Below are 23440 nucleotides of genomic sequence, written 5' to 3' on the forward strand. Positions count from 1 at the left end.
TTAACTTATTCTGACTTCCTAAATAGAAGTATTCTGGTAGTAACTGACTCCATTTTTGTTTATCTAGTAGCTGTCTTTCAGTGAAGACTAAGCCCATTTTTCACTCACTATTTTATCTATAACGTTTTCACATGCATGCGATCAGCTGATGCCTGTTATCTTCCTATTTCAGCACCTCTCAGTGACATATTTCAAACATAGTAATAAGTATATAAATAATGACACTCTTGTACTAGAGGTAGTTTGAGATATAAACTACATGTGAACTTATTCCCATGTGAAGTAATAGCTTTATTGATTATGGTCTAATGCTTTTCACTAGATACTTCAGTTAGTAATCCCAGTAATTTAACTAACAGCAAATGATAGAGAAAATGTCCTTCCACATAGTTTTTATCTCTCTCTCTCCCCCCAGCACACACACATACGTTAGAGGGCTTGTGATGAATGTTGCTGGCAATGTTGCTATGAGTTATCTGACTTAAATAACACTAACAGCTCTTCTTGCCTTTTCACTAATTAGGATGAACCCAGGGAATGGGAATTTTTCATGCTTTTATTCCTGTCACCTTGCAAGTGTACTGTTAATGCTATTTATTTTAATAAGAGGGAATAACAGCACACAGAATAATAAGAGAAGTAACCTAGAATTACTCTGTTTGTCTGATCTTAAAAATCTAAAAGTATCTCAAAAATAAATTATTTGGTTCCTTTTTGGTCTTTAGAGAGTTCCTTTCACTGGACCTCTAAGATACGTAGGGTACCTAAGATACTTAGATCCTATGACATTACAGGGAGAGGCAAAGACACCTGTTTTGTTCACCCTGAAAAGAAGAAGGTTAAGGAAGGATCTATTTGCAGTCTTTTTACTACCTGATATCTTATAGAGAAGGTGGAGCTGACTCCTCTCAGATACATACAATGAAAGGGCAGAAAGCAGGAGGATGGGACAACTTAATCTTCTGTGATTCTACAAAGTATCTCAAAAGAAAAATGGAAGCATTGAGGAAGCACCTTATGATGCGTTTTGACTTTCTCAAAATCTTTACATTTCAACATAGACTTATGAAAAAGCTTTTGGAAGCTTTTTGGTAGTTGGGGAGACGGTGATAGGGTGCAGCATATGCAGTTAGTGATATGAAGACTGGGTCACGTATGGAAAAAATCACTAATTATTCAATTTCGCTAGGAAGCCTCTGAAAGAAGATAACTTTGGTGTTTTAAAATGGCAGGGAGGTCTCAAGGAGGTTTCAGTACTTGAAAAACTGCTTTAAAATGTTACTTTATAATAGTAGCTGTTTCCGGGAGTAATGATGTGATGGCATTTGAAGGCTGCTGGGGGAATGTATGCCCAGGTAACTTTTTCCTTTGTTATGAATGAATGTTAAAGTGTGCTACTTGGCTTGTAAAGATCTTTTATTTGGCTGACTTGATATAATTGAAAAAAAGGGACAGGTTTTTAGTTCCAAAAGTCCTTTTCCATTATCTGGGCACCTGGAAGTTTGTTAGGTCTTTCCCATTTGTATTACCTTAATAAAAAGTAAATAAAAAAGATTGCTTTCTTTTTCCAGCTGCCTCTGGCTTAGTGCCTTAGGCTGTTGCATTCGTGGCAGCGTTGTCTGTTCCAATGCCAAAGACCAAAGTAATTGTACAGACTCAGACATATCAAACAGCGTACTAGGTAACACATTTGCAAAAGCAAAATTAACTGGTACCTAGACATCAGTTCTTTTAAAGTGACTATTCTTAGTAAGAGTTGTGAAAAAGGCAAAGGTGCAAATCCCCTGCCGACAATCTTTGTTGGAGAACATTACCTCCTTTCAGAAGGTTTGTGGTTGTAGCTGGGAGTTGAGATCTGTGTCTGAAATGTTGTGCTATACATGGATAGGAACGGTAAATCTATGGCCAAAAGCAGACAGTGTTGTAAATATCTAGCAAATGTTGCCAAAAATTTATAATATTTATTATGTAGTAAAATAAAGTGTTGTTTTACACTTTTTTTGGTGTAGAATAGGATTAATATGTACTTTTGTGTGAAGTTCTGCTACAGTTTGCTACTGTTTACAGAAACAGTTACACTGAAGTTTTGCATTTAGCTTGCATTCTGTAGTATGCTATACTTTATATATCTGAAATTCACTTTAGTGTAACAATCTTTTTCCAGCTTTTTGCCACAGTAGTTCATTATAAAGTCTGTCTATTGATATAGTCAGTGCAGCATGAGATTATATTTAAAGTATCAAGTTATCATTTTGAGAAGTGTTTTTATATTAGAAAGAACATTTTATAATGGTTTTGATATCTAATACCTTTAATATTAGTAAAATTGTTTCATAAACAAAGGTGTGTCTTTTGGAACAGCTATGTTACTCTGGTAACAACAATCCTAGAAATAAAGTTGTGCAAGTTAGGAAAACCTAACTGAGGAGAAGTTGAATGGCTATGTGAGTAGCCTCTTCCAGTAGCATGCCGTTTTGTTACAAACTGTAAGTTGTCTGCATTACTGCATGGAAAATATTTGTCTGTGATTTAAAAATTTTTGCAGACTTTTGCAGCATCACTGGAAAGAAGATAAAATACACTGTATTGTTATTATATTTAATAATTTTAAAAATAATTCATATTATGAAGGCTGTTTCGCATCAACACAATTGAAAGTACTCTTTTTGTAGAGTAATGAGAAGATACTACTTGTCAACATGGACATCTTTAACTTGTGCTTCTGCTAAAGATGTGGAGTCAGAACTTGGGTGTGTTAAAGACGGATCTCACTGCATATACGTAGTTAAATGAGCAGCTCACAGAAAGAAATCAGTTTGATTATTGCAACCTTCCTAGCTTTCCCAGTTAATTTGTTGCCTTAATGAAGGTTTTGATTTCTTCTGAGTTTTTTTCTCCAGTTACTTCAAAACACGTATTTGTGTATGCACAGAGAAAGTATGTAAATGTTACATTTGATCAGGTACACAGTTTAATACTGGTTTTGGTCCAGTCATAATGTTACTTGAACGTTCAGTCTCTATGAATGTCAGGGTTTGTAACTAGAAAATTCATGGGGCTTCTGAGTAGTAAAATGTTATTGTCTAAATAAGAAAGTAGATGTATAACAACAATGTTTGTGTTCTAAACACATGAAAATGCTGTGGTCAGTGGACTAGTAAATTCAAACCTCAAGAAGGTGAAGCTTTTCTGTCAGAAATGAGATTACCTTTGCTATGAATTCAGTCTTAACTCAATAGTTACCTCAGCAAGTTTACACACAAGTTGTCTCATAACAGGGAAGTGATCGATCTGAATTCTGCTCCTTCCCCACCTCCCCTGCCTTATTTAAAGAATTGAAATACTGGAGGTAGGGTCATTTAGGTGTTGTCTTCTTCCTGCTATTTACCTGCTTTTGGCCAAAATTAACTTAATGTAGTGATGTCCATCTTGCCTTGAAATGAATAACTTCTGATTTTTAAAATATTTAGAAGAGATACTTTTAAAGGTGTATTGAGTTTGCATGGCAAGGTTTTGGTAGAGGGGGCTACAGGGGTGACTTCTGTTTAAAGCTTCCAAAACTTCTATGTCCAATGCAGCCAATGCCAGCTGGCTCCAAGACAAACCTGCCACTGGCCAAGGCCAAACCCATCAGCGACGGCGGTAGCGCCTCTGTAGTAACATATTTAAGAAGGGGGAAGAGTTGCAGTGCAACAGCAACTTCAGCCAGAGAGAGGAGTGAGAATATGTGAGAGGAACAACTCTGCAGACACCAAGGGCAGTGAAGAAGGAGGGGGAGGAGGTGCTCCAGGCACTGGAGCAGAGATTCCCCTGCAGCCCGTGGTGCAGCCCATGGTGAGGCAGCCTGTGCCCCTGCAGCCCATGGAGGTCCATGGTGGAGCAGATGCCCACCGGCAGCCTGTGGAGGACCCCACACCAGAGCAGGGGGATGTGGCCAAAGGAGGTTGTGATGCCATGGAGAGCCCACACTGGGCCAGGCTCCTGGCAGGACCTGTGGCCCCATGGAGAGAGGAGCCCACGCTGGAGCAGGTTTGCTGGCAGGACTTGTGACCTTGTGGGAACCCACACTGGAGCAGTTTGTGAAGAACTGCAGCCTGTGGGAAGGACTCACATTAGAAAAGTTCATGGAGACTGTCACTCATGAGAGTGACCCCGCGCTGGAGCAGGGGAAGAGTGTGAGGAGTCCTTCCCTTGTGGAGGAAAGAGTGGCAGAAAAAATGTGTGATGAACTGACTGCAACACCCATTCCTGGTTCCCCTGCACCAGCTAGGGGAGGAGTTAGAGAAAATTGGGAGTAAAGTTGGGGGGGGGGGGGGGGGAGATGTTTTAAGATTTGATTTTATTTCTCATTATCCTACTCTGATTTGGTTGGTAATAAATTAAATTCATTTTTGCTCATGACAGTAATTCGTGAGGATCTCTCCCTGTCCTTATCTCGACCCACGAGCTTTTCATTATATTTTCTCTTGCCCATCCAGTTGAGGAGGGGAGTGGTAGAGCAGCTTTGCTGGGCACTTGGTGTTCAGCCAGGGTCAACCCACCACAAAATGAAAACACAGCTCAGTAGCTGAAAATAATAACATTTCTATGTCTTTATTTCAGTAAAAACTGAGATTCATTCAACTTGAATTTCAAGGTAATTGAATCTCAATTTACACAAATTCTGTTTCACTGTAATACATACCTGTCAGTAACATTAAAAGCATACTTTTGTAGTTCTTGAGGAATATGAGTCAGAGATAAGTATTTTGTCTGGATATAGCTGCAAAATAAAACTGAATTGGTAGATAGGAAAACATAAATCAGTGCAGAGAATGACTTTGTGTTCTCTATTCATGGAACCTTCCCCTCTTGTGTACCTTTTCCTGCCTTATTCCACGTATTAACATTTGTTTCATCGCATACTTTCCCCTGGAAAATAATATGGTATATGTAAGGGCTTGATGAGGATCAACATTTCTTCTTAGTCATGAGTTTCAAATGAAGTATCAAAATGCTTTTTTTCGTGAATATCAAAATGTGCTTTTTTGGAAGCAGCCAGATTTATTTACTCAAGCCTGTCCCAGAGCTTCCATGCCACACTTCCAAAAATGATTGAGATACAGAGGGACAAGGACAGGAAAAGCAGAAATGAGTACAATACCCAAATGTTTAGGCTTTGCTAACGTGTTTGCATCAGGCAAGGGGGAAGTCATCTCAACGTTGTGAACTGTGGTGGAGTTTGCACGTTCCTTAATGTTTCTTAAAAAAAAAATGGTTTCTTTACTACTGGAATGGTGCTGGTGTTTGCAAGGGTCACTGCTGCTGCTCAGTGCTTTGTACCTGTATCTGCTCTGGAAGAAGATTGCTTTTCATCACGCTTCAGTGACATCCTTCTTGTGGGCCCAGCTCTACCACGCTGTCAGACTTTCGGAGTCTGACTGTTTAAGAGAAAGGTACGTTCATAAAAGGAAATAACAGCAAGGAAATCAACCTCCCAGTGAGAATAATGTCATAATAAATCTTCCTGAACAGCTGTCCATACAGGAGTTTTGAACTTACCTGAATATTTGTAGCTGCAAAGCCCAGTGAGGAAAAACATGACTCACCTGTGATATGTTACTTTGTTTTACAGGAAAAGGCTCAGTGCTTTCAGAAGGCTCTTGCTTCCCAAGCAGATAAATCCACGCAGACAGACCTCGTAGGCCATGATGTAAGTAGCTGTATCAAACAGTATTTTTTTTCATCTTTGTGGGTGTTCCGACTTATGTCAGCCTGTTTGCCTCTGCTGCTGTTGTGTCCATGCATTGATTTAGTGGGATTTACTGGAACACCATTCATCCTTTGCTCTTAAATTATTCTAAAATACCTTCTGAAACATGAGAAGATAATTACAACTACCTGCCAGCATACCAATGCCCTATTAATTTTATGCTTAACAAAGAGCTGAGAATTAGCATAAGTGAACGTGGAGGATATTTATTAGTGGACTGTAATTTTTTTTTTCAGTATTCATCTACAGACTTATAGACAATTTAATGAGGTTATTATGTTTATAATCACCATATGCTGTCCAAACAATATTTGAATTTTGGAAGATAATGGAATAAATACACTTTTGCCAAGTGATGTTAAAATTCTGTTTCCTGAAGAGCATCTGTCAGAATTTCTGCTGGAAGGTGAATTGATGGTATGTATCCTCAAGCAAGGTCATAGTCAAGGAAGATTCCTTAACTGTAGAATTATTTTTTTTCTCAGTTTTTTTAAATAAAGTATTCTGTCTGTGGGACATTGGTTGAATATGTGCAAAAGATTCACTTGTTTGTATGAGCCTTCTTGAATAATTTTTGATTAAGAATGCCACAGTGTGGAATATTTAGCACAGTTCTATTCTGTGATTTGAGCAAAATTTAACAATATTTCTTCCAAAGACTGTTCTGCAAAATAAGGCTGTGGTTCTGCATTGGTATATATCAATGTGCTGCTCCAAATTTATAAAAAAACACTGAAATTAAAGCAGGTTTTGAAACCTTCCTTTCAGTATGTTTTGTATCAGTGGAGCATTAAAGTTTTGTCTTCTGAGTCTTTGGATAGTCTTCTGAAGACAGAAACATAAAATTTGTGTTTTCTGAAAAGTTCTTGAAGCAAACTGCACTTTGGTGTTTTTTTCATACTGTCTTTTGAGCTGATTCAAGCCAGGAGTACTAACTGTTTTTTTAAAAAAGTAAAATACTTTGGACAAAAATGCAGTTATAATTATTATTTTTATATGTATTAACAACTGTGGCTTGGGTTTTGTGGTTGGTTTTTTTTTTCTTTCTTTTGAGTATTTTTTTTTATTTAGGGCAAATAAAGCAGTCCTTTACTCAGTGTATCTATCCGCACTAATTTCTTGTTCATGGTTTGCCAGATATGGACCCTTACGTTCTACTGTATCTGTGAAATAATGTCTGTTGGAATTTACTGAAACTGTGAGGTGTATATATTAATGGTGAAAAATCCCATAATATTCGAAAATACTTGAAAACATTTTTGTATGTTGCAATGCTATAGCCCTTTCTTCTGGGACTAATTATCCTTAACAGCTACTTTCTTACATCTTAGATGTTAAATAAACGTCTTCCACTAAAAATGAGAATAAGCACTTTGTAGGGGTGATTTGGTTCTGTTTTTTTCTTTTCTTTTTTTTAAACAGATATGATTTATGCATTTGGTTGTTCTCTCCCAAATCAAATATGTGGTATCTCATGCTGCAGAGATCCATGCTGTTAACGGATCTTTTTTTTTCCCTTTTTCCAGTCTGTGTTCCCTTGGAGTTTGCAGAGGGGAGGTCTTCTGTCAGTAAAGTAGATGATTGCTAATTCTGCAATAAAATTAGAACCCTCTCCCCCAAAAAGACACAGTTTTCTGGATAACAATAATTTTAAAAAATACTTTTCTTTAGCAGCATTCTCTTCAACATTAGTGGAACACATTTTTCAACCTTCCCTGGTAAAATGCCTCTACCATGTCATGGTTGCAATCTTATCTTTTCTTATGTAGGGTGATGCAATGCAAAACCAAAAGGAAATGTGGAATGTTTTTGTATGGAACAACATATCCACCTGTATTTATCTTGTACAGAGTACTTGTGAAACTTGCATTACAAGGAATTGATTACAGAGAAAGTTGAACTAATCTAGAGGAATAAGTCATGCTTACTATGATCATCATGAAGGGAATTCAGTGAAGAAGAATGTGCAAATAAGTAGATTTAACACTTTTCTTAATATTGATAAAAACTTTTGGTCATTTATTAGATTGTACAGCTTTTCTCCAAAGGACAGCTATTACAGGTAATGATAGGTTCAGCTGTGTTTCTCTTAAAACCAAGTGGCAATTGCATTTGTATTCTTTGCTCATAGAGATTTGCTTGAGATTTTAAAGAGCAAGTTGTAACCCTGGCAAGTAGTATCTGTACATCATTTTATTCAAGATATGCATAACTGTGTATAACTACAATAATATTGTGCTAATGTGAAAAAAACACAAAACAGATCAGAGAATACAAGATATCATTTTTACGCCATTAGTCACACATTCTGAGAATAGCATGCATTGAATACCTGAGCTATCCATTTTAACAGGCAAGCAGAAAATTTAAGTTCATTCCATCATCACTACAGATTTGCTGCTGTAATTAAAAAAAAAAAAAAGTGATCAGTTTTATTTCTCCTTAATGCAACTTTAGAAGCTAACAATAGTCAGATAAAAGTGTTATCAGGAACTTGTGTAGCATTATTTCATCAGTGTTGTGCAAATATTGATAAACACTTCAGAACACAGAATTTCAGAAATTCTTAAGTTACTGCTTCTGTGAATAGTTTGTTTTATATTCTTTCATATTCTTTTGTTTCACTGTATAAACTTAATAGTTGCCTATTTTGCAGTGCAAAAAAACCTGAAACAGGTTAGCCCCAAAAGAAAGCAATGCTCTGTTTTGTTTGACTTCTGGACAATGTCTCCAGTAGTTGAGAGACTATTGTGTAGCTTTGGAGTTCATTTAGATGCATTGTTAAAAGTAAATGGAAATTCTGACTTTGACTTGGACAAGGGATGAATCCTTTCATCTGTAGGGTGTACAGTAATGAAAAAAGGCTAGAGGCTAGTCTATGTTTAGGAAAGAATGGGTCAAGAGGGAAGAAATGCAATGTTTCAAAGGGCAGAAATGTTCCAGTCTCTGTGGAGCTGCTCTGAAAATGTTTAAACAGTGTTGACTGAGTGTTTTGGGTAAATATTTGAGAGGTTACCAGAGTGTAGGTTAATATAATGTATTTTATGTTAGTGGCTATAACATAATTACAGTCAGATTCTGGCTATCAAGATGATCAGCAAAGTCTGGGTCATGCAATCCCCTGCAATACCTGTAAATTGTTGGATAATATTTTGATACATTTTGCTGTTTTCTGCCATGCAACACACTGAAAATTTTCAGCTGAAATTGCTTTAGATAGTGTATTAACAAGCAAGTGGAAGCTAAAGTCTGTAGCAGTAAAGATAATGTTTCTCATAAAGAACTGTTTGAACTGGAAAGCACACTGCTTAATCTCTTTTTGGTATTAAAATGATCTAATAAGAAACTTAATTATGGAATTAAAACATAAAGTTTAAAATAAGTTTTGATAGAGAGGAAAGAGGTCTTCCATGATGAGAAATGCTACAGTTTCCTTAAGTGATTAACATGACCACTTTGCTACTTGACTAAATTGAAAGTAAAATATCAAGCCAGCTGCTGTGTGTATTCAAGGGAAGATGTTAGATAGTAACCCAGGTTTCTTAGAAAGCTAATGGCTTTCTACTGCAGAATGCCAAGGGATCTCCACCTTATGATAGTCCTAAATTTATTCTGTTTTCCAATATGTGTACTGAAAATCATTTAAAACATGTTGGGAGTCTTGCAGAAAGAGTCATGTGTGCAACAGATTGATGTGGGAGACTGCTAAATAATAAATGATTAATGGGTTTTAAATAATCAATGTCAATCTAACCTCCTTCACCCTCCTTTGTTTGCAAAGCCTAATTTTATTGAGAGATGAAGGAATGATTTCTTCCATCTCGATCAGGATACTAAAACGGACCGGAAGATGAATACATACAGTCAACTAGCCTTGCAACTGATTACAGGATCATGTTAAGCGATACAATTCTAGTAATGGCTGCTAGCTAAATAGGTAGTCCAAAGTACCATGCAGGCATCACACAAACACTCTACAGCATGTGCCATGGCTAATGAGTTTTCATTAAAATGTGTCTCAAAAGCAGAATTAAACACAGTACAGTTCTCTATTTCTGTCACCAAAATAAGTCTGACTCAGCACCATTTTGTCAATCTGTATCAGTCTTTGGATGAAAAGAATTTGTACTTAATTTTATTTTATACAGAGTAGAAATTCCTGAGAGTTGACATGATTTCTACAGTGTCTTTTCTGTGTTTGCTTTGTGCTGATATTCCAGGTTTCACATCTCAGAACTGCTATTCTGTTTGTCCTTTGTCTTTCATACTGAGAGCAAAGCTAATATAAACAGGTTTTGGACTGGTCCTTAACTCATTCCCTGTTTAATGATAATTCTTTCCAGTTTAGTGTCCTTATGTTTGTATTATGCTTTTAGAGTCTCAGAGAACAAATTTGTGTGGTGTTGTTCCCAATCTGCTTACTGTTTGATTTGCATAGCTACAAACAAAAATTACCTTTCCTTGGTTATCACAAGCATTGCATTTACAACAGTGCTGAGTGATACACACATAGGCACTGACTCTGAACACCTGTACTACCATGCAATATTAAAATGAATAGGTATCCATACCAATACATTTTTCAGGGTCTTTGTTTCGTAGCTTGCTGTACGTTACCTCGGACAGCATGTATCCATTTCCCTCTCAAAGCTGGGGCACTGCTTTCTGCAGAGCCTCTGTGTTTCACTAGGAGGGAGTGGAAGACATGGAGGTGAATGCTCTTATTGTTCCCCTCCACCTCCCTTTGTGCTCCTCATCCTTCATGGCAGCCAGCCCTCATGATTCATGGATGCTGCGAGGGACCATGTTGCATTGTGTCCTCTACTTCAGAAAGGCAGGGGAACAGAATACTAAAGTGCTTGAATTTCTTGAGCTTTCCAGTTTGATCTAAATATGTTCCTGCCCACAGTTTTGCATAGTTTGTTACAGTGTGAAAGGAGTTGCATTTTGCCACCTAAACCAGAAAATACATCCTGCTTCTGCCTCTCCCCTCACCCCACTTTGGAGACTGATGTTCACCTGAGATTGTATGTTACTATGAGATTATTTTTTTCTTATTTCTTTTCTGAGTTTGTTTTCTAACATATACAATGAAATAATGCAAACTGGTGCATAATATACCTTTCTCTAATGCAAAATTATTTTAAAAAAATAAGTACCTTTAGAAATCAAATTAACCATTTCAGGCTTCGACTTGCTTGTACTTCTGTGTACCTATTCCTATCTGGATATCAAAATTGTTCTTGGCATGCAAATTCCTTTTCCACCACCTCATCTAGCAACCTTCTCTTCTCTTCTCTTTTCTCTTCTCTTCTCTTCTCTTCTCTTCTCTTCTCTTCTCTTCTCTTCTCTTCTCTTCTCTTCTCTTCTCTTCTCTTCTCTTCTCTTCTCTTCTCTTCTCTTCTCTTCTCTTCTCTTCTCTTCTCTTCTCTTCTCTTCTCTTCTCTTCTCTTCTCTTCTCTTCTCTTCTCTTCTCTTCTCTTCTCTTCTCTTCTCTTCTCTTCTCTTCTCTCTCTCCTCTCCTCTCCTCTCCTCTCCTCTCCTCTCCTCTCCTCTCCTCTCCTCTCCTCTCCTCTCCTCTCCTCTCCTCTCCTCTCCTCTCCTCTCCTCTCCTCTCCTCTCCTCTCCTCTCCTCTCCTCTCCTCTCCTCTCCTCTCCTCTCCTCTCCTCTCCTCTCCTCTCCTCTCTCCTCTCTCCTCTCTCCTCTCTCCTCTCTCCTCTCTCCTCTCTCCTCTCTCCTCTCTCCTCTCTCCTCTCTCCTCTCTCCTCTCTCCTCTCTCCTCTCTCCTCTCTCCTCTCTCCTCTCTCCTCTCTCCTCTCTCCTCTCTCCTCTCTCCTCTCTCCTCTCTCTCTCTCTCCTCTCTCCTCTCTCCTCTCTCCTCTCTCCTCTCTCCTCTCTCCTCTCTTCCATTTTTTATTATACAATTTCAAAAAAACGTTTCAAAATCTATGTGGTTTAGGATGTCCTACTTGAGAAAATCCTGTCAAACTTTTTGTCCATTAACAGTGAAATATTATGCTGAAACTGTTTTGGTTTTAATGATTGCCTCCCACCAACCCTTACCGAGCATATTGCCTCACCATCAAACCCTTAGGTACTTGCTGTTTGAATTCCATCTAGCCATGAAGTCATGAACATGAATGGTTACACCTAGTACTGCTCACTACAGGGATAAACAGCTCAAGTTACCAGTGCTGAACTTTCCAGAGGATGCTTTCTTGTGGTCAGGATTCGTGTCTGTGGTGCTATACAAAAAGTGATACAGGTTTTCACATAAACTTTCAAAACTGGCTGGATTCTGGGACAGAAACTGAGACTTGCTATAGGGAAAAGACAGGCTTCCACTAATCACTATAATTTTGTGGCTGGTTACCATCAGGTATTACGCATTTAATTTTGCCGTCTCTAGGAATAAACAGTAAAATTTACATTCTGTAGTGGTGCTGAATTAGTATGAATGATCTTCAGTTTTGATTTGTGGAATGCAAGTTGGCTTCTGACTGCTTGTATAAATAAGCTGCATGCTGTTTAAATATTTGTAGTAATATGTGGCTTGAAGATACAATAGCTGAGTTTCCCTGTAGACCAGAACTTAATATAACACTGTAGTCCCTGTATCTTTAAAAATATTGTTTTCCTGTAATATACTCTGCAATAACAGTGCAGTGTTTTTCTTGCCTGTCAGGTTTTCCATCATTCTCCTATTCTACATTTCTCTGTCATAAACTACTTCTGTCTTTGTATCTGCAGTTATGCTGTTGCTATCTTGCTTTTAAAGTGGAATAAAACATGAGGTACTTAGAAATATTGACCAGACTTACTGTCACTAACTTTTGCTTTGAGGTGTTGGGGTGGGGGAGAGAAGGGGAAGAAGAAAACGAGGATGGTGAGTTATTACTACTTATTCATCCTAGAAGGTTTTTTTGAAGGTAGTGCTTTTCCCACTTTTTCAGCTTTACCTCCATCAGTGTCTTCTTAGAGCACTCCAGAAGTTTACTATTTCACTTAAGCATATCCATCTAGACTTTGTCTCATTTCTTATTTTTACTTTGCTTTCTGTGTAGTACGTGGAAGTAAACATGACTTACCAAGATGTTATTGCAGTAGTATATTTTCAGCATTTTATAGTTACATTGTTTCTGTCCTAGTGGTGCTACCAGGTAGTTCATGACATCTCAAAGTATTAATTAAATGAGCAGTTATCCCTAGAATTAATAACATATTTTTACTACATACACTCTGACCTGTTAACGCTAAGGGTAGAAAGAAGTAGGAGGCTGTCAAATGAGTCCTTTCAATAGTTTTTATTTGATTGAAATTGAAAAGCCATCCTTGTTCCACTATATTATATCTTGCTGACTTTGTTCATACATTATGCTGAATACTAGCAGTGTCCTGTTTGTAAGGTCAAAGAATGGTTTCAGAATTTCATAGCAGCACTGAAATCTTTTGAGTTTTGTTCAAAAGAGTGAACTGAGAATTTATAAAGTGCATTCAATAATAATCAGAAATTCTCAAACATAGCATTGTTTTGCAATAGGCTTTGAGTATATTTTCTTAAAAATGCTAAAAACTTGGATTCACCGTGAAGAAAAGATCAACAAGCAAAATTCAGAAATGAGGCATGGATAACCACTGTATTATAAAGCAGCATGTATCATTTGTGTCATATTAGTACATTTAGAATGAGTGCTTTTTAATGCAGAATGACCTACTTACACAGTTTTATCATAATGTGGAAATGTTTTCATGTTGTGTGCATGCTGCATGTAGATTCCCTCTATTAGCATAAAGTAGCTCATTCTGGTGACCTTTTTCCTGTACAAACATGGCATCTGTTGTACATAACTGTTTTCTAACTAGAACTGTGTCATGAACAAGCTGACGAGTCATATTTCTGTTTTTGTTTGCATTGTCACTTAATTCCTTGTTACGTTGATTGTTGGTGTGAAAGAAGCTTTATTAATACATTCTGCCTGCATGACTGCATACGGGAGAAATGATAATTTTTCATTTAACTTTGTGTTGCCATTAAACCATGCATCTTTAAGATTTCATTTCATTTCTTTTTCTTTTCTTTCTTTTTTTTTTTTTTTTTAAGGCCCTGTGGAATTCTCCATGTTCTGAAGGCTTAGTTTACAAACCTATCAGCATCTCATTGGTTCCATCACTATTAAATTAAAAAACAACATCTGGACACTCTCCATTTATGGATTTAATTAAATACTTCTGTATATGCAATGAGCTGCAAGTTACCCTTACTGGCAAAATGCTACTACTTAATATAATATTTGTATTATCAACATGACTTTTTTTGGCAGTAATATCTTCATTATTAAATGTATCTATGAATAAATTATTAGTAAGCTATCACAAAGTTATTATCTGAAATAAAACTCAATTATTCTTACCATTTTGTGCAATTAATCATCCATTGGTGATTCATTACAAGTAAGAAAATACTTCAATTATGCTTTTGTCTGAGTTTGAAAAAATACATCTTCAAGATCTGGAAACTTAAGGAAAATATTAGTTTTTTAAAACCTGTGTTTTTGTTATCTTCCAGTAATAATACTTTTGTACCAATTATGAATACAGGATCAGTACCTTTCAGTATGTGCTCTCTTTGATGAATGTTCATAATTATGTATGTAATTTTCATGTGTGATTCAAGAGACATTTCTGAGGGGGGTTGGTAAGCTTTTACAAGGTCAGAATTTACATAGCTTTATCCCAGGAAATAGGAGAGCTGATCCTAAAAACATACACTCTGATTTTTGAATCACTTAGAACCATAGCTTTACTCTACTTTTTATCTTATTTTCTGAGTACTTCAATTTCTAAGAGACATTGCTAAGACAGCACTGATACATATGAGCAAAGTGAGTATTGTGTTTGCTGGACATGACTGAGCTACTTGAGAGGATAGCTGTTGTCCAAAGGAGGAGACAGGGGAGGGGTAATTCCTGGTTTATGGCTTGATTAAGCAAGAAATCAGAAGCAAAGTGGAGAGTTCACCACAGACCTTGTCACCCCTATTAGTTGCTTCAGTGTTCCCTTACCCAAGATTGACTTCATTCACCTGAGGATGTACTCTACACCCACCCTTAGCAGGTAAGATAAGAAGGTGCTTGTGCCAGCAGTATTCTTAAACCTTTCCTGCTAATGTCTTTTCTTACTAACAAGAGACAATACTTGAATCTTATTACTATTCCATTTTGATCAGGCCTCGTAGTATATAATAATAGCAGTTATTCAATGGGAGCACCTGTTTAGCACCTGTGGCTTTAATTTCAAACAGAGGACATACTACTCTCATTTAAAAATAACATTTCACGAGTTATTCTTAAATGGATCTGAACTGAAAATGAAAGCAATCAACTAAGTATTCATGCAAGTCTTTAAATAGAATGAGCTTTCTTCACAGGTGATGTTGCATTATGTTGTCTGATTCTGTATCACTTAACATGGTGTTTATTGTTTATCAATCTTATATAATTTTTCTCCTTTTGTTTAGAACAGTCATCCTCATCATCCTCTCTTGCCCTTTCGGTCAGGCTTTCTGAAACTGCTTTGCGTGTGTAATTGCAGAGTTCTTATTGTATTTATTGGAAGTATCTTGAAAAACCAATTAAGTAGCAAATAGATAATTTAAAGAAGTAACAAATGAGCATGTGCATATTATCCTCTTGAACTTCATCTTCCTTGTTGGACTTCATCTGTTGCCATTCTTCCTTGTCTTCCTTGGTACTAGAAAATCCTTTCTGCATAGAAATGTTTACCTCTTTCTGTCTGTCCTGCTTTCTTTATTCATCACCATCTTTATTACGGTAATATTTTCAGTCCATGTAGGATACTGTTATCAGGAAGAGAATAAAGAGAACATTTTACATTGTGATGCTCTGGTTAAAGAAATACATATTGGGAATGGAGAGAGTTGTGAAAAAACTGTGAGTGAAAGAAGAATGGAAGAAAAAATTAATTTCAGGATTCTGATGAGAAGAAAACTTAAGTTTTACTTTCTATATGAACAAGCTTTTTACCTGTTCCTTCTAAATCTATGAAAGAATACTTAAAATACTCAAACAGCTGGTGTATTTCTGAACCTATCATCTGGTAGAGATGTTGCTAGCAGCTGTCATTTCAGTGCAAAACTGAATACAGCCCCTTGATTTTGGGGGTAAAGAGCATAAGAGTTGGGATTTTAACTTTCCCAGGAAATTACCCATCATTTCCAATACCTCTTTTTGCAATTTCTTTTTTTACTTTCATTTTTCTATAACTTTACAAAACAGTATGAACCAAGAAGAAATTACTCAGATTTGGTTTTTTTGCTCACATAACATTTGAATGGTTTGTAGAAAAGTTTTTTCTACATATATTGAGAAATAGTGTTCAGACTTCAAGGAGACACGATCAGTGTGGGCAAAGCCCACAGTTTATATGCCTAGACAAGAACTTAGTGTTAGTCTAGTTAAAGTCTTAACAGTCTGATCAAAGATTTTTACTTTTTTTTTTTTTATTATTCCAGTTACAGTGATACTAGCACATCTAGTTCAAACAGTCAAAAGTCAAATGTACATAAAATTCTGAGTACCTACTCCTTTCTTTGATGTATCACTCACTCTTGCACAGTCTCTCTTGTGAAGGTCAGTGTCTTCAGGTCAGTCATGGGAGTTGGTAGCACTGCAGTAAATCTGGTATCACAACTCCTTGACAGGAGTCTGATGTTAACGTTGATGATTTCTTTCTCCTCATTCTGGAGTCCACTTGGGATCCCACTGATATATTTGTTAACATGTTGTACACCTTGCTCCTTTTCATTGATTTCAAGTTCACACAACATCTTTGTTATCCTTACAACTGGTTTTGCCACACTCCAAAGATTTCTTTCCTTTGATGGTAACTGGCCATTGCTGAGTTGTTCATAGTCCTGAGGTCTCTGTGTCATCCAGTGCCTGTAATTATTTGGATTGCTCATTATTGGAAGATCATTCTTCACAGGGTAAATGCTTGTTACTGTTATCTGTAAGATACAAACATACAGCTGACAAAGCCACCCCTGCACACCTCCGCTACTAAAACCTTGCCACGTAGGCCCAATACAAGGTGTTACACCACACAACTGTGAAAAGCTGAACAACAGGTATTGCAAAAATGGTAATAGTAACCTGGTCATTAGGTAATAAGAGCTACAGCAAATATGCAGGCAGGCCAGACAAAAACAGATCTTGATGCCCATGTTGTTTGCTTAATCCAAAGCCTGTGTCTTGTTACAAGCAATGCCAACACCATTTTGACTGGGGCAGAGTGGTAAAACAGTATTGGCAAAATACTTTGTTCTTATTCTGAGTATTGACATTTAACAAGTGCAGAGGTTTGTTATTTTAACTAGCACACATTGTTCTTTCTCCATTTGATGCTTTGCAAGCGCTACCAGATAACCTGAGTTTGCTTTCTGCGTTTTCCTCCAGGGATTTCCAAATGCCTGAGTACAATGCTGTTTGATACAGCATAAGAGAGGAAAAAGTAGAAATTGAGTTACTGGATTTAAAATTAACACAGTTGCAAAAATGTTACAGCTAAAGCAAATATTCTGTGGTAAAAGTTGAGAGGTTGAGAAGGAACAAGAATGATTTTGACTCTTACAAGCAGTCAGAGAGACAGACAAATCTCAAAAAGCCTGGGGTGGGATAGAGGGACAGAAAGGTTACATCTTGCTTGAACTGAGGTGAGATTTTTTTCATTTATCAGTGCTTTTTTTTAAAAAAAAGAAATTAATCTTCTGAAGCAATTTCAATATGAAAACATGCAGAACAGTGTGAATACTGGCATATAAACTAATCTGCTGTACCATAGTATACATTTAGGCCAATAAGGAATTCCTATAGCTTAGAACATTTGCAACAGGTCTCTAAAATAATATGAAACATAATCACTGAGGCTATTTGTGGGCATAGGTACTGTGTGCGTGGTGGAAGGGCTGGAAATTTTGTTGTTGTTAGATAGTTAGGAGATCAGTAGCTTATCTTCTGGAGCTGAGTTTACACAGTGTTAACAAGGATTTTTTTAGGTATATGTACAATATTTGGTCATTTAGATTGTGGTTTAAACTTTTCAGTATGCTTTAGACATTTATGTAAATGTTACAAATGAAAGAACTTAGGAGGAAAAAGTGAAAAAGTTAGCATACGATATAATGACCTATGTTATACCAATAACAGAAACAGAAAATGCCATCTCTATCCCTGACCTATTACTAGTACTTTCTCAACAGGAGTGCAGTGAGAACTATATCCAGGATGTGTACTCTGCCTTCATTTCAGTACAGTGCTCTTGTAGTATTCCTTTATTCATTTTTAGTAACAGAAGTTTCTACTTAAGAGTCAACTGAATATTAACATTAATGATAAAACAGCAAGAAGGAGCATGAAGGGAAAGGATTATAAATGAGATTTGGGGAATAGTAATACATTTCTTTTGTAGTGTACAAAAAGGCATTAAACTGAAAACAGAATCTACTGGATACCAGCAATAAAAGGAGAAAAAAAAAAAAAAAAAGTTCTCTGGTTACTAGCAAATACACTGCAAAAAAACTTGCAAAGATACATTTCTGTGTATGCATGTATTAAATCATGCTGAAGTTGAAAGTACATAAATTAGATACCATATTGCAACTTTATATTCAGTACTAGCTTCATTACTGTCAGGGAGATTTTTATTAATCTAAAAACATCCAGGAGAAACTTGGTGGTGCTGTTAATGTTAACTGTCATGATGAAGTTAAGTGATAGCTTTGTATTTGATGCTAAAATAGGAGGTCTTGATCTGTATTGTGTAATGGTGCATACATACTATTTGGAGAGAAATGCCAACACCTTCACTGACATAATATTATGTTTTAAGTGAAGGATGAGGAAAGTAAAACAGCATGAGAGGAACAGATGATAGGGGCAGTAGGTTCTTCATACCTTAAATATATTGAAAGAATTTTAAGTGCATACATCAGACACATAAGCTTCCCAATGTGCAAGTATTATGAAGTGTCCATGTGAATATATATTTGCACATCTGTGTACATCTATATTTCATCTCCCAGTCTGTTACATGATTGAGGAGAAAAGATTAAAGAGGAGGCAATTCTACTACAGGAGTCCTGTCAGGTTATGAATAAATTCTTCAAAGAGAACACCTAAGAAATTGCCGAATTCCAGGTATTACAGAAATAAAGACAACATGAAGAAAGACAAGTATTGCTGATTAGAGTGGAAGTTCGGGAAAGGACCAGTTCAGTGGTCCTATGTGGCCCCAGTGGAGTTGGCTTTTAAGATTCTGTATGTTTTGCAAGCATCCAGGTACCCTGAAAAAACTCAAGTAATTGCAGAACAGTTGGCCCTTCAGACATTGTCATGTATCTACTTATACTCCCAGTGCTACAATATTTTCAAAGGCTTGTGGAACTGTTCCCTGATGCTGGAAGGTTCTTACTAGAGAAACAGTAACTAACAGTTTAGTTGCCTACTAAAAACTGTTTCATATATGTGTATAGCAAAATAAATCCAGAAATTTTTAATCATTGTGGTAACTGGGCAGAAGTGAGCACATTGTTTTTATGTGAGAAGCTCTCTGAATTACAAAACTAAATATAAGATGAGCTGAAGCCACAGATAATGTTATTTATGGGACTCTTTGGAAATGATAAGAGCACCCCAGTGGACTCAAGGCGTGACTATGAGGTTGTGTCATTTGTTCTTTCCTGTTTTTTAATTGGCATTTGGAACTGAGGGGCTGACTGTGCTCCAGGAACTGCTCCACCGTGGCTCTTCATGGGCTGCAGTTCCTTCAGGGCATATCCACCTGCTCCGACACAGTGCTCTCCACAGGCTGCAATGTGCATATCTGCTTTGGTGCCTCTCCTTTCTTATTCACTGACCTTGGTATTCACAGGCCTTTTTCTCACCTTTTTTTCCTTCACTCCTCTTCTCTCTGGTGTTTTGCCCTTTCCTAAATATGTTTTCACAGAGGTGCCACCAGCTTTATTGGTGCTGTGTTGTTTGTGGACCCACTGCAATGATGGGTCCATTGTGGAGCTGAGTGGAAGCGTCTGTGTTCAGCATGGGACAGCCCCTGATCTCTTCTCACAGACACCACCCTCCAGCCGTCCCACTGCCAACACCTTGCCACGCAAACCCATTGCAAAAGCAAACAAAAGCAAGGTATAGCTCCACAGTTGCCCTAAATGGGATGAATGTTAATAATCTTATAATTGTTTTTCACGTTGGGAAAATGCTTCCCTGGACTTAGAGATCTGTTACTATGTGAGGAGTGAGTATTATAAAATGGTTGATTACATGTGTAAATTTAGAGATGTAGCAAATTCAGAAACTAATGAAACTTAGCATAACTTCTGTTCCAAAATACCTGAATACACTGAGACTGGTGGTGTTGGTGACAACTACTGTGAATTAGTCCTTGGAGTGTGAGAGACAATGTTGGCAGAACTTCCATTGGTGACTCAGGCCAAGAAACCCTTTTTTGCTACAGGAGCTGGGCATTGCATCAAGTGTGTCAGATAGATGGTTCAAGCCTCAGAAAAAAGTTTTACAAATAACATTGCTCATATTTAATTATATTCTCAGAACAATTAGCCTTCATGAATTACACAAAAATTGGAGTTTTGCTAGCAAGATAGCCTGAAAAATCAATAAGTTGACTGGGATACTGTATTAAATTGCATAAATACTGGAATTCTTTCTTGGTAGTATGGAGTTAAGAACAAGTATCTTGATTAGAGGACATTGGGTGTAGCTGGGACTTCGTTCAATTTATTTGGGAGAAGATGATTTTCAATGTCAGTGAAAAGGCCTAATTTAAAAAAATAATGGAAACCAGTATTTGTTCCATGTTCTGTTGTGGTACAGTTTTCCCTATTCTATTCAAAATAATCTAGCAATCAAATTTTGTATGCATAAGGCCAAATTAAAGATAGCATATTTTTTAAGATGGAAATTCTGTCCTTTTATTGGCAGTGGATTAGTGTTGCATTTAATATTTCTGTTCTGGAAAACCGTTGACCAAGTGGTGTACCGCATCTTTATTTGCAGTCCTTTGTATGAGGTGATCTTCATCATGTTTTCAGTTAAATCCATACAATACTTTTATGCTTCCATAAAGAAAAAAAGACAGGTCATTGTCATAGGAGACTCCCTTCTGAAGGGAACAGAAGGCCCACTATGCAGAACAGATCCACTTAGGGAAGTCTGCTGCCTCCCTGGGGCCTGAATTAAAGATGTGAAGAGAAAGCTTCCTACCCTAGTACAGCCCTTGGATTATTATCCATTATTGATTTTTCAGGTAGGCAGCGATGAAATTGCAATAAAGAGTCCAAGGGCAATCAAGAGAGACTTCAGAGCCTTGAGACAACTGGTTAAGGGATCAGGAGCACAAACAGTGTTCTTCTCTATCCTTCCAGTTACAGGGAATGATGAGGGAAGAAACAGGAAGAGCCATCAGATCAATATCTGGCTATGAGCTTGGTGTCACAGGTAGAATTTTGGGTTTTTTTGATCATGGGTTGGTTTACATGACAGTAGGCCCGCTAGCAATGGATGGGGTACACATGTCTCAAAGGGGGAAAAGGATCTTCACACAGGAGTTAGCAGGGTGCATTGAAAGAGCTTTAAACTAGATTTGAAGGGGGAAAGGGATAAAACCAGGCTCACTAGAGATAAGCCTGGGGGCAAGATGCCAATATTTGAAGGATGGTGTGCTAGTGAGGTCCTTCAGTCTGCCATCTCGGTGGAGGTAGGGGATGGAGATCCATGCAGCAGCAAAGATGCAAGGATTACTGATGTGTTGGAAATGACAGAAACATCTGAGAATGGTCACATAGGAATTAAGGCTTCTCCCCCTAAAAGTTGACAGGATTAATAGCCCAACTGAAGTGCATCTGCATCTATGCATGCAGCATGGGCAACAGACAGGAGGAGCTAGAAGCCATTGTGCAACAGGAAAACTATGACATAGTTGCTATCACAGAAACATGGTGGGATGACTCACACATCTGGAGTGCTGCAATGGATGGCTATAAACTCTTAGAAGGGATAGGCAAGGAAGGAGAGGCAGTGGGGTAGCCCTGTGTGTTAGAGAGTGTTTTGATTGTCCAGAGCTTAACGATGGTGATGAAAGGGTTGAGCATTTATGGGTAAGAATCAGGGGGAAGTCCAACAAGACGGATCAGGTGCAAGTCTGTTATAAACCACCCAACCAGCATGAGAGGCAGATGAAATATTCTATAAGCAGCTTGGAGAAGTCTAACAATCACTAGCCCTTGTTCTTGTGGGGGACTTCAATTTACCAGATATCTGCTGGAAATACAATATAGTGGAGAGGAAACAGTCCAGCAGGTTCCTGGAGTGCGTGGAAGATAACTTCCTGACACAGCTGGTAAATGAGCCAACTAAGGAAGGTGGGACCTGTTGTTTGTGACCAGAGAAAGACTTGTGGGTGATGTGATGGTTGGAGGCCATCTTGGGCAGAGCGATCATGGATAGTTTTTCATTCCCGAAGTAAGGAGAGGGTCAGAAAAATTGCTACCTTGGACTTTTGGAGGGCAGACTTTGGCCTCTTTAGGTGCCTAGTTGACCGAGTCCCTTGGGATGCAGTCCTGAAGGGAAAAGGAGTCCAGGAAGGCTGGACATTCTTCAAGGAGGAAATCTTAAAGGCACAGGAGCAGGCAGTCCCCATGTGCTGAAAGACAAGATGATGGGGAAGACTGGCCTGGCTGAACAGAGAGTTTTGGCTGGAATGCAGGAAAAAAAAAGATAATTTATGACCTTTGGAAGAAGGGACAGACAACTCAGGAGGACTACAAGGATGTCATGAGGTTATGCAGGGAAAAAATTAGAAGGGCCAAAGCCCAACTAGAACTTAATCTGGCTACTACCATAAAAGACAATATTTTTTTTTTCTGTAAATACATTAGCAACAAAAAGAGTGCTAAGGAGAATCTCCATCCTTTATTAGATGTGTTGATCTGCTTGAGGGTAGAAAGGCTCTACAGAAAGGGATCTGGACAGGCTGGATTGATGGGCCAAGGCCAATTGCCAGGCTAAGTGCCAGGTCCTGCATTTGGATCACAACAATGCTACAGACTTGAGGAAGAGTGACTGGAAAGCTGTCTGACAGAAGGGGGCTTGGGGATATTGGTCAACAGCTGGATGAATATGAGCCAGCAATGTGCCCAGGTGGCCAAGAAGGCCAAGAGCATCCTGGCCTGTATCAGAAACAGTGAGTGTAGGCAGCAGGACTAGGGAAGCAATTGTCCCCCTGTATGTGGCACTGGTGAGACCACACCTTGACTACTGTGTTCAGTTCACTACAAGAAGGACGTTGAGGTGCCGGAGCATGTCCAAAGAGGAGCAACAAAGCTGGTGAAGGGTCTAGAGTACAAGTCCTGTGGGGAGCAGCTGAGGGAACTGGGGTTGTTTAGTCTGGAGAAAAGGAGGCTCAGGGAAGACCTTATTGCTCTCTACAGCTACCTGAAAGTAGGTTGTAGCGAGGTGGGAGTTGATCTCTTTTTCCCAAGTAACAAGCAATGGGATGAGAGGAAACAGCCTCAAATGGTCCAGGGGAGGTTTAGATTGGATATTAGGAAAAATTTCTTCACTGAAAGGGTTGCCACGCAC

General features: G+C 38.0%; 1 protein-coding gene across 5 annotated transcripts in view; it reads left to right on the top strand.

Moving 5' to 3' along the window:
* Positions 1 to 23440, top strand: part of CCSER1 (coiled-coil serine rich protein 1) — a 728043-nt gene that overhangs the window by 442336 nt on the left and 262267 nt on the right. For 2 of the 5 annotated variants that reach the window (XM_074823100.1, XM_074823102.1), the window contains exon 9: positions 5615 to 5692. In XM_074823100.1, coding sequence (XP_074679201.1) covers positions 5615 to 5692 — 78 coding nt within the window. Of the gene's footprint in view, positions 1 to 5614; positions 5693 to 5988; positions 6052 to 6131; positions 6170 to 13854; positions 14164 to 23440 lie in introns of those variants that run through there. The other 3 variants (XM_074823103.1, XM_074823101.1, XM_074823104.1) reach the window with 3 other exon arrangements.

This window comes from Strix aluco, chromosome 4, assembly GCF_031877795.1.
Source record: "Strix aluco isolate bStrAlu1 chromosome 4, bStrAlu1.hap1, whole genome shotgun sequence".
NCBI lineage: Eukaryota > Metazoa > Chordata > Aves > Strigiformes > Strigidae > Strix > Strix aluco.